We start from the raw sequence: 12,619 nt of genomic DNA on the forward strand, positions 1-12,619 counted from the left end.
GATTCCAGCCTTTATGTGTTTTCTATGACAAAAAATTTTAATCTTTGGAACTTGGACTGTGGCCTCATTTTTTCCTATCTACACTTAACTGATTAAAGAAACGTTAGTTGATAAATCCATAATACAAATAATGATTATGATTATTATTATTATTGCTGCAGTGTGTACTGTATGCTCATGTGTTGTTTTGTGTGTAGTGTAAATCTGTAAATTAATTGCTGTATCATTTCATGAATTATTGGACTCTTTGCGCAATTTGCTTTGTTACTACTTCAATATGACAATAAGACAATAATTAATTCCAACTTACTTTGGACTTTTTTGCACATGGACTCACTACAAAGCTAGTCTTAAAACGTTTCTGAAAATTCTATCCGCTTGATTTTTTTTTAACACCATTTACTTGTACTTTTACTTTCAGAAAATTACATTTGATACCTAGGTACAGTATATATCCGATACTGAAAAACTTAAAACTTTTACTGAAGTTATACTCTAATGGATGACTGAAATATGTACCAAAGTCATTTTCTGGTAACCTTACATTTTAAGTGTGGTGTTTCCTTCATCCACCACTGCAAGTATGAGTGGATGAAGCCTCATGGGGTTTTCCTGCAGTCGCCAAAAAACATTTGCAGCTTCATGACTTTAAATTCAGCAAGTACAGTGACATCTGGTGGTTTGCAAAACATATTGCAGCCCTTCAAGACTAGGCCAAAAGCAATTCAAAAAGTTCATCTGCTGCAGTAAATGCACTGATAATTGTGTAGTATGCTACAGTAAAATAAGAAATTAAAGTACTGTCCCCTCAGAGTTTCTATACCACCTACTACACCAACATACAACCGACATTCTGTCTAAATAACGTCAGAAAATGCTCATCACAATTTCTCAGAGCCCAAGCTGACAGATTCAAATGATGTTTTGTCTGACCAGCAGTCTAAAACTCAATCAAGTCGTTATGATAGGAGATGAAAGAAACCAGTTCACAATTAAGAGTTTTTGGCAATTTTGCTTGAAAATGACTTTAAAAATAATCAATTAGAACTGTTGATCATATCTTTCTGTCTTTCATGGATTACATAATTGAATTTCAATTATATAACTACAAGATGGCGCCACACGCGTGGCAGCTTGTTATGGCACTGCTATCCTTTGTTTTAGTGTTTTCTTTTGTGTGACGGAGACGAAGAAGGGGATGCAGAGCTGGAGCGAAGTGCCAGGACAAGAGAAGACGGTATAAACCATCCATACTGTCACCACCCCCAGACCTCTCTGGAGATTTCAATCATGCTTCCCTGTCTTCAACTGTCCCCACCTTCACCCAGTATGTGAAATGCCACACCAGAGACAATAAAACACTGCATGCAAACACAAAGGACACTTACAGCTCTTCACCCCTTCCCCCACTGGGCAGATCTGATTACAACCTGGTTAATCTGCAACCTACCTTTGGTGAGTAAACAACAGCCATCCATCAGGTATGTGAAGACATGGTCAGATGAGTCCAGTATGGCACTGAGGGACTGTTTTGACACCACTGACTGGGAAGTGTTGTGCAGTCCTCACGAGGAGGACATTGACAGTTTGACAACATGCATGTTCGGACTACATTAACTTTTGCGTGGACAACACTATGCCAACCAGAATGGTACAGTGTTTTCCAAATAACAAACCTGGGTGTCCCCTGAGCTGAAAACCCCACTGAATGAAAAGAAAAGGGTTTTTAAGTCTGGGGATAGAGGTGAGTTGGAGAGAGTGCAGAGGGAGCTGAAAAGAGAGATCAGGAAAGGCAAGGAGATCTACAGGAGGAAGCTGGAGGAGCGCCCCCCCCCAGTGAATCCCTGACACCTGCAGCTCCGCACTCACACCACTTCACCCCCCTCCAATCCACATCACTACAGACTATGGACCCAGCTCCCCTCCTCACCCAACACCCCCCTGTCCCCCACCCGGCCTCTACATAACAGCAGATCAGGTGAGGAAGGAGCTCGGGAGGATGAAGGCGAGGAAGGCTACTGATCCTAATGGCATCAGCTCCAGACTGATCAGGGATTGTGCAGATCAGCTCTGTGGAGTTGTTCAACACATCTTCAATATGAGCCTCAGTCTGAAGAGAGTTCCTGCCCAGTGGAAAACTTCCTACGTGGTTCCGGTGCCAAAGACTGTGCATCCCAGGGAGCCCAACCACTTCAGGCCTGTAGCCTTAACTTCCCAGGGGATGAAGACTCTGGAGAGGATTATACTGAATCACCTCCGTCACCAGGTCAGCAGCGAGCTGGATCCCTACAGTTCGCATAATGTCCAGGCATTGGTGTGGTGGATGCCATCATCTACCTGCTCCATTGCTCTCTTTCCCACCCGGAGAGCACTGGGAGCACAGTGATGGTCTTGTTTTTTGACTTCTCCAGTGCTTTCAACACTATCCAGCCATCACTGCTGAGGGGGAAGCTGGAAAGTGCCGGAACAGACTGTCACCTGGCTGCATGGACCATTGACCACCTCACCAAGAGACCACAGTATGTGAGGCTTCGCAACTGTGTGTCGGACGTGGCAGTTTGCAGCACCGGGGCTCCGCAGGGTACTATGCTCTCTCTTTTCCTCTACACAGCTTCACCCTCTACACATCAGATTTCAGACACAACTGAACCAGCTGCCACCTCCAGAAGTTCTCCGATGATACAGCCATCATTGGATGTGTATTACAGGGAAGTTATCGTTAACTTTGTCAACTGGTGTGGACTAAGCCACCTGCACATAAACACCAGCAAGACCAAGGAGATGGTGATTGACTTCCGCAGAAAAGCCTCACAGACGACAGCGGTGTGCATCCAGGGTTTTGACATTGAGATTGTGGTGGAGTACAAATACCTGAGTGTACACCTAAACAATAAACTGGACTGGTCCACAAACACTGACGCCCTGTATAGGAAGGGCCAAAGTCGTCTCCATGTGCTGTGAAGACTGAGGTCCTTTGGAGTATGTAGGACATTACTGAGGACTTTCTATAACTCTGTGGTTGCATCTGCAGTCTTTTACGCAGTCGTCTGCTGGGGCTGCGGAAACTCTGAGAGGGACAGAAAGAGACTCGATAAACTTGTCAGGAGAGCTGGCTCTGTCCTGGACTGCCCTCTGGACACCACTGAGGTTGTAGGTGAAAGGAGGATGTTAGCCAAGCTGACATCCATCATTGACAACCCCTCCCACCCTCTGAATGACACAGTGGGGGCCCTCAGCAGCTCCTACAGTAACAGACTGCTGCATCCACCCTGTAAGAAGGAACGCTACCGCAGGTCCTTTCCACCAACAGCTGTTAGAGTGTTCTCTTAGCACTGTTTTCCATACTCAGACTGTTATTTACAGTGATGTTTGATCTATCATACATCTAGCATCTACTGCTCTTTTTTACTCTCATTGAGTACTGTACGTATCAATACATAATAGCATTTTACTGTGACATTCATATTTATTTCTGTGCAATAGCATTAATGCTGTAGTCACTTTATGCATTCCATGTGCAATCTGTATATAGTCTGTGAAATTCTACAGAATTCTTGGCAGTATATTTTTATGGCAATTACAGTTCTTTGCCGCAATATATATTTTGTATATATACGGGATATTTTTTACATAAGCCCTTTGTATAATTGTACATATATATAGTCCGCTTTTATTTTGTATTTTGTATTTCTCTATTTCTTTTGCTATTTATTTTCCAACTGCCATCACCTGCTGCTTGTAACACCCGATTTTCCCCAGCTGGGGATTAATAAAGTGTATCTTATCTTATTTTCTGTTTTTTTTCATTTCGGTGAGAATCATGATAAACAGTACTTAAGGATGGGTCTGTGAGGTCAAGATCAAATTTATTTCGAGGGTGCTTTAAAAACAAACCAGGTTTGTGCCACAGTGCTTTACAAGAAACATAATTGAGCACAATGATTATTACAACAGAAATATTATTACAAAACATGAGTACTTAAAATATAAGCATAATACAGTGTACACATACACATACACACAATCATGCACTTCATTGTGAAATGCAAATCATTACAGGGGTAGGCAGTCAGTAAGTAGTGTGTGAGACTATAGTTGACAGCAGATATCTGGGGAAGATAAGAATACACAAAAAAGGTTCTGCATACACAAAAATACTGTTTAATTGCTTTTCATTTGAGCTGAAAATGAAAACAAACACAACCTTGTTTCACATATATATGTATATACACATCTATCTATCTATCTATCTATCTATCTATCTATCTATTGATCTATCGATATACTGTTTATATATATCTTTTTTGATGAATTTGCAAAAATTTCAATAAATTCAGTATTCACTTAGTCATTATTGCGTACTGAGTGTACAATAGTGTGAACAAAAGAATTTAAATGATTGGGATGTAGCAAAACAAAAGTGAAGTCAGTGAGTGAAATAATATTAATGCATGTCAGAGTGTTCTTTGTGTCACGGGAATGTGTTTGTCCTTTCTGTCTCTGAGAGAAATGTAAAAGAGGAGGGGACAACTTAAGCCCTGAACAGGCACAACATGTGTGAGAGTGCCTCAGCAGAATTGGCATTTCAACCTTACATTTTCTTTTGTCACAAGCTTTAATCAATTTTCTGGTCAAACATGTACACATAGACAATTTTCCAGCCATGATCTTTTTGAAGAGTCTAAACATGCTGCAGGACAGAATGAGTCTATCAAAGTACATCCTAACAGGCTGATGCATAATATGAAATAACCTTATTGACCTGAAGAAAAAGAAGAATTAAATATAAAAGTAGTTTTTGTGCACTACAATGAAGAATGAAGAATAAATAGTTGAGATTTCATCTCTGAAATGACAGAAATGCTTGAATGATTCAGTGCAGCCTAGACTGAGACCTTTGTGACTGAGCAATTTACAGTTTATATCGACAGCATAGATGACATATGAGGATGGGTCTGATGGTCTGGTCTCTGATGCCATAGATAAGAGGGCTCAGACATCTGGGAAGAAGGATTACACCCACATAAAGAATAGTCTGGATGCGAAAGATTGTTATTTTGTCAACGATTATTGTGATAGCAATAACCAGAGGATTGTATATAGTCGAGGACAGACTGAGGCCCAGCTGTGCCAGATGCAGCAGCAGTGTGTGACGAGCCTTACGTGCTGAAGCTGTGTCTGTGGAGGCTGACCTGGCTGCTACCATCACACCAATATATGAGGAAGTGATTGCCACACAAGCTGATGCAAACAGGAAACAAGTGAAGACTTGGTCGTACAGATCAGACATTGTGCCAAGCAGCATATTTTCTGCGGAGCAAAACTCTTTCATCTGCAGGCTCTGCAGGTCCTCAAATGGAAAATCTAACAGCAAAAGAACTCGAATGAGGACATTTAGTGAACTGAAGGCCCAAACCACAACAATGGCCACCTCTGTGTTTCTGATGGTGATGATGGTAGTGTGCCTCAGTGGGTAGCACACAGCCACATATCTCTCCAGACACATCACCAACAGTGTGAGAGGTGAGATCACAGTTGTGAGATTGGTGAGCATGGTGAGAACGCCACAAACAGGATATGTCAGCATTACTCTACAAGCACATACTATGTACAGTACCTGACTCAGTGCCATGTGTACAGTGTCTGCAAAAAGGAGGTTATACAGAAGAACGTAGCGGGAGGTCTCACGAAACACCAGTTTACTCCTCAAGGTGATAAACATGGTGGCATTAATGAAGAGAAACACACAACATAATAATATAATTGGAGCAGAAAACAATAAAATTTCCACCATCCCCCGGTGCTGCAGTCCATCAGTGATGTTTGTCTGAAATGAAGTTGCATTTGACATTATTAAAGAGGCATTTATGCGACCCCCTTGAAATCAAGCTGGCACATCTGAAGGCTTTCATCCAGGTATGTAGCAAACTGCAATCATCAACCAAATTATAACAGAGAAACACAAATAATCTTGATTAGCACACTCGTAGAATAGGAAAACTCCACTGTCTTTGCAGATGTCCATAAAGTTCAGATGCAAAACAGAAAATGATCCACATACACTTTCCCTGTACCAGCAGTTCGCAGGTTAGATGCTGTGTTTGATTCCATGTCAGCAGAACTGGTCTGCAGGATTTCATGGTCATCACAGGCCTTTTAAGAACTCAATCCTCACACCCACTTCACGTGATATTCTATTCTAAGTATCTGACAACATTATGCAAAAGGTCCCTGCAGAGATACCTCTGTTAAAGAGTACGATCTGTTTTGACACCAGACTCATTTCACAGCAAAGGTCATTTTATCATCATTAAACTCACTTCATTCAAACAAAACAAACAATCAAGCAAAAACCTCATCAAAACCATCTTGGCCAATCTTTTCACTACTCCAACAATCATCACTACTTCCGGTTTGGTTTTAATTAAACTCTTCATTCACAGAATGAGGAGTGGGACAAGAAAGTGCTGACATCAGAGAAGCAGGGTGGGAAACAGCTTATGGAGCCATAACATTTTCACATCTAACTTTGGAATTATTTTTACCAGACATTATTACCAGACAGAGTTAAATATGTACGATTTCAACAGATTTAAAGTTGAAAAGTATATAATCTAGTATGAATATGGGGCATCTTATCACTTTATCATTTATAACTGTTAAATGACTCTATTCACTGTAACTATCTTTGGGTGTCTTATCACTTTATCATTTATAACTGTTAAATGACTCTATTCACTGTAACTATCTTTGGGTGTTGCTTCTAGCTGCTGTTAACTAGCTAGCCCAGTTAGCTGTGCAGCTGGTGGCCGTATTAGCTGGAGTCTGCCCCAACCAAGGGCTCGGTACACTGGGAGATTGTTGGTGTTTACACCGCAGGCAACGGAAGTGGGCTGTGCAGTCTCTCAGTGAACACAGCCAGACTGAGGCTAAACACAGCCTCAGAGACTGAAAGAGACCAGAATTGGTGATTGTTGTGACACTGGACAGAAAGGACAGTTTTGCTAAGTTTTATTTTGACATTGTCGAGTTTGAATGAAGTGCTTTGCGATGGCTGAACAAAGCAGTCAAGCTCATAAAAAGGTCAGTAAAAGAGTAAAAAACTTGAATGTGAACAGTTGTATTTTTCTGTTTGATAAGGAAAGAGTGCTTGTGAAACGTAGCAAACGCCCTGTTTGCATACAGGACAGGACAACATTTAGCCTTCTATCCTTTAATATCCTGCAGACATTTAGCAAGGCTAGGAGCTCAAATCCTAGGCTCAAATCTGATTTGACAGATTTGAGCCTCCTAGCCTTGCCGTAAAGGTCAGTCATTGGGTTAGATGCACCCGTCCTTGAACCGCCACCTTATTGTGGTGGAGGGGTTTGAGTACTGAAATGATCCTAGGAGCTATGTTGTCTGGGGCTTATTGCCCTTGGTAGGGTCTCCCAAGGCAAACAGGTCCTAGGTGATGGGTCAGACTAAGACTGGTTCCACAGCCCTGAAGAAAGAAAAGAGAACAAGGACCATTACGTCGCCGGGATTGACGTTACCGGGGCTAGAGATAGTCAGGCTCACCTCCATGCACAGGCTGGGTTCTGGAACCCAACTCCTTGAGAGAGGCTGGACTCTCTTCTACTCTGGAGTTGCCCGCGGTGAGAGGCGACGGGCCGGTGTGGGCTTGCTTATAGCTCCCCGCCTTAGCCGCCATGTGTTGGAGTTTTCCCCGGCGAATGAGAGGGTTGCTGCCCTACGACTTCGGGTTGGGGACAGGTGCCTTACTGTTGTTTCGCCCTACAGGCCGAAGCCAAACAGGTCGGCCTACGGGCCGAACAACAGTGTAGAGTGCCCACCCTTCTTGGAGTCTGTGGGAAGGGTGCTAGAAAGTGTTCCGACTGGGGACTCTGTCGTTCTCCTGGGGGACTTCAACGCTCACGTGGGCAGCGACAGTGTAACCTGGAGAGGCGTGATTGGGAGGAACGGCCTCCCCGGTCTGAACCCGAGCGGTGTTCTGTTATTGGACTTCTGTGCTAGTCACAGTTTGGTTGTGTCATCTGACCTTCGGCCGTATGTCTTGGACACTCGGGTGAAGAGAGGGGCTGAGCTGTCAACTGATCACCACCTGGTGGTGAGTTAGATCCGCTGGCGGAGGAGAAAGCTGGACAGACTTGGCAGGCCCAAACGGGTAGTGAAGGTCTGTTGGGAACGTCTGGCGGAACCCTCTGTCAGAGGGCTTTTCAACTCGCACCTCCGGGAGAGCTTTGACCAAATCCCGAGGGAGGTTGGAGACATTGAGTCCGAATGGACCATGTTCTCCACCTCCATTGTTGATGCAGCTGTTCGGAGCTGCGGCCGTAAGGTCTCTGGTGCCTGTCAATCCCGAAACCCGGTGGTGGACACCAGAAGTAAGGGATGCCGTCAAGCTGAAGAAGGAGTCCTATCGAGCGTGGTTGGTTCGTGGGACTCCTGAGGCAGCTGACGGGTACCGGCAGGCCAAGCGTGCTGCGGCAGGGGCAGTTGTGGAAGCAAAAACTCGGGTATGGGAAAAGTTCGAGGAGGCCATGGAGGAGGATTATCGGTCGGCCACAAGGATATTCTGGCAAACCGTCTCAGAAGGGGGAAGCAGTACCCTGCCAACACTGTTTACAGTGGAGGTGGGGAGCTGTTGACTTCGACTGGGGATATTGTCGAGTGGTGGAAAGAGTACTTTGAGGATCTCCTCAATCCCATTGCCACGTCTTCCGTAGAGGAAGCAGGGGCTGGGGATCCCAGGGGTTGGCTCATCAATCATTCAGGCTGAGGTCACCGAGGTAGTTCAGAAGCTCCTCGGTGGCAAGGCACAGGGGGTGGATGAGATCCGCCCTGAGTACCTCAAGTCTCTGGATGTTGTCGGGCTGTCTTGGTTGACATGTCTCTGCAACATCACGTGGTTGTTGGGGACAGTGCCCCTGGACTGGCAGACCGGGGTGGTGGTCCCTCTATTCAAAAAGGGGGACCGGAGGGTGTGCTCCAACTACAGGGGGATCACACTTCTCAGCCTCCCTGGTAAAGTCTATTCCAGGGTACTGGAGAGGAGAATTTGTCTGATAGTTGAACTTCGGGTTCAGGAGGAACAATGCGGTTTTCGTCCTGGTCATGGAACACTGGACCAGCTCTACACCCTCCACAGGGTGCTTGAGGGTTCGTGGGAGTTTGCCCAACCAGTCCACATGTGTTTTGTGGACTGTAAAGGCAATTTCAATTTCTTTGTGAGACACACAACCTCCCACCGTCTCACCAAGATGTTAAACCCTTTTATGGTCCCTTGCATCTCAACTACATGAGACACACAACTTCCCTTCTGTCTCTTCATCAACACTCAAATCCTTTACTTGTGGAGAAACCCCAGGGGTGGGTTTCTCCACAAGTATAAAATGTCCAGTTTTCCCCATGCTGCTTTCTTCATCCTGACCGCTCACATGTTGATTGACCTTTTCTTTGCAAAGGAAATAAAAACTTGTCGGCCGGCAAAAATAACCTGTTTTTTTTAACAGGTTTGATTCTACGCCCGTTCCCTCCCCCATCCACCAGAGCCCAGACCAGACGGTGTTGCCTCTCAGCATCCCCACCCTTTCCCCCAGTGTAGTCCTGACACCAGCAGCCTGTCCTCACACCACTTCACCCCCCTCCAATCTACATCACAGACTTCTGACCCAGCCACCCCCCTGTCCCCCACTCCGTCTCTGCATAACAGCAGATCAGGTGAGGAAGGAGCTCAGGAGGACGAAGAGGAGGATGGCTACTGGCCCTGATGAAATCAGCTTCAGTCTGCTCAGGGATTGTGCAGATCAGCTCTGTGGAGTTTTTCAGCACATCTTCAACTTGAGCCTCAGCCTGGAGAGAGTTCCTGCCCTGTGGAAAACTTCCTGTGTGGTTCCAGTGCCAAAGACTGTGCATCCTAGGGAGCCCAACCACTTCAGGCCAGTAGCCTTAACTTCCCACCTGATGAAGACACTGGAGAGGATTATACTTGGTGAGCAGCGAGCTGGACCCCCTACAGTTTGCATACTGACCAGGCATTGCTGTTGGAGACGCTATCATCTACCTGCTCCATCATTCTCTTTCCCATCTGGAGAGCACTGGTAACACAGTGGGGATCGTGACTTCTCCAGTGCTTTCAACATGATCCAGCCATCACTGCTGAGGGGGAAGCTGGAAGGAGCCGGAGTAGACTGTAACCTGGCTGCATGGACCATCGACTACCTCACCAACAGGCCGCAGTTTGTGAGGCTTCGCGACTGTGTGTCGGATGTGGCAGTTTGCAGCACTGGGGCTCCGCAGGGTGCAGTGCCCCCTCCTTTCCACTTCACCCTCTACACATCAGACTTCAGACACAACACAACCAGCTGCCACCTCCAGAAGTTCTCTGATGATACAGCCATCGTTGGATGTGTATCGCAGGGGAACTATTTGGAATACAGGGAAGTTATTGCTAACTTTGTCGACTGGTGTGGACTAAACCACTTGCACATCAATGCCGGCAAGACCAAGGAGATGGTGATTGACTTCCACAGGAAAGCACCACAGACTACAGCGGTGTGCACCCAGGGTTTTGACATTGAGATCGTGGAGGAGTACAAATACCTGGGTTTGAACCTCAACAATAAACTTGACTGGTCCATGAACACCGATGGCCTGTATAGGAACGGCCAAAGTCGTCTCCATCCTTTGAGAAGACTGAGGTCCTTTGGAGTATGCAGGACACCACTGAGTACTTTTTATGACTCTGTGGTTGCATCTGCAGTCTTTTACGCAGTAGTCTGCTGGGGCTGTGGAAGCTCTGAGAGGGACAGAAAGAGACTCAAAAAACTGCTCAGGAGAGCTGGCTCTGTCCCGGACTGCGCTCTGGACACCACTGAGGATGTAGGTGGGAGGAGGATGTTAGCCAAGCTGACATCAATCATGGACAACCCCTCTCACCCCCTTAGCAGCTCCTTTAGTAACAGACTGCTGCATCCAGTGTGTAAGATGGAACACTACCGCAGGTCCTTCATTCCATCAGGTGTCAGATTATTCAATTCCAGCACCACTTAACATGAGATTGTGTTGATGTTGTTTGCCAAATAATCTGTTGTTTTCTCATCATTATCCCAACACACGCTCATATCCTTACATTTTGTGCAATATTACATATTGTTTACTGCTTTTGTATGTTTATTTCCTCTGTGCAATAGTAGTAACACTATTAATTGTTATTTTTAATCCGAAGGCAGCATCCATTGTTTTTTTTCCACAGCTATTGGGGCAATACATATTTTTTCTATATTTTTTTCTCATATTTTTTTCTTTTCAATAATTTCGTCTTGCTTGTATAATATGTACATATATATAGTCTACTTTTTTATTTTGTATTTCTTTTTTTTAATTTCTCTATCTCTGTTGCTGTTTTTCTTCCCCCTGCTATTAATGCCCAAATTTCCCCGGCTGGGAAAAATTAAAGTTTTTATCTTGTCTATCTTTTCTTATCTTATCTCACACATTTTGTGATCAACTCTTGACATACAGCATCATCTGTTGATGTGTTGAATGGGGTCACCATGGCAGACCATGACGCAAACCAAACAGGAAGTGGAAACAACAGCCTCAAACTTGATATGGTCATTGATGGACTATGAGTCATTGTGACAGCACTACCTACTGGCAACAGGAAGCAAACCACATGTGACAAACATAATTTAATTTACATTAAATTTATTTTTTATTTTATTATCTACATTTTATATGCAACAGCATCAAGTTTCACATCATTACACATTAATGCTTTAAAGTCCACTCTGAAGGACAATCCCGACCCTCAGTTCATCTGCTCTCTTATGAATGTTTTCACTTTCAGTTGCCAAATCATCAATCATTTGCCTAATTTCCAGTATGCTCTTGCTCCACGCTTAATCTATCATAATCTACAGCTCGGCCTCCTCAGTTACTGACAGACACCAAACCCTTTTTAGAAATAAACAGTGAGACAGTCAGAGAAATGTAAAAGAGATGGGGACAACATGAGCCCCGAACAGGCACACCATGTGTGAGAGTGCTTCAGCAGAGTTGACATTTCAACCTTACATTTCCTTTTGTCACAAGCTTTTATCAATTTTCTGGTCAAACATGTACACATTAACAATTTTCAAGTCATTATCTATTCAGAGTCTAAACATGCTGCCTTGGCTACAACAATTAGGGACAGAATGAGTCAATAATTGTACATCCTAATAGGCTGATGGATAATATGAAATAACCTTATTTACCTGAAGAAAAAGAAGAAATCAACATAAATTCTTGTAGTGAAGTTAAGTGTTTAACTACATTAAAATGTTTACATTGCTTAAAAACCCTTTTTGTATATGACAACCGAAAACAATGAAAAATCAATGAATGAATAATAAATAGTTGAGAAAGAGTATAAGGTACTCTTGCTAGACCACAGCACATTTATCTACTATATTTTAAGAATTAATATAGACATTTTTGATTTAGATCATCACTGTCATGAAGTGTATCCAGAAAACCTTAGGGTTTTATAAAACTAAATGCTTTAATTCATATTCTATATTTAAAATCTCTAGAAACTGAGCTTTGCTTCAAATCGATATACATCACTGAA

At 43.9% G+C, this 12,619-nt stretch overlaps 1 protein-coding gene across 1 annotated transcript; it reads right to left on the reverse strand.

Moving 5' to 3' along the window:
- Positions 1 to 4,912: 4,912 nt before the first annotated feature.
- LOC121617608 (odorant receptor 131-2-like) lies at positions 4,913 to 5,851 on the reverse strand. Its single transcript, XM_041952802.1, has one exon. It carries the CDS (start codon positions 5,849 to 5,851, stop codon positions 4,913 to 4,915), a length of 939 nt encoding a protein of 312 aa, XP_041808736.1.
- Between the last annotated feature and the right edge of the window lie 6,768 nt (positions 5,852 to 12,619).

This window comes from Chelmon rostratus, chromosome 14, assembly GCF_017976325.1.
Source record: "Chelmon rostratus isolate fCheRos1 chromosome 14, fCheRos1.pri, whole genome shotgun sequence".
Classification (NCBI taxonomy): Eukaryota; Metazoa; Chordata; class Actinopteri; order Chaetodontiformes; family Chaetodontidae; genus Chelmon; species Chelmon rostratus.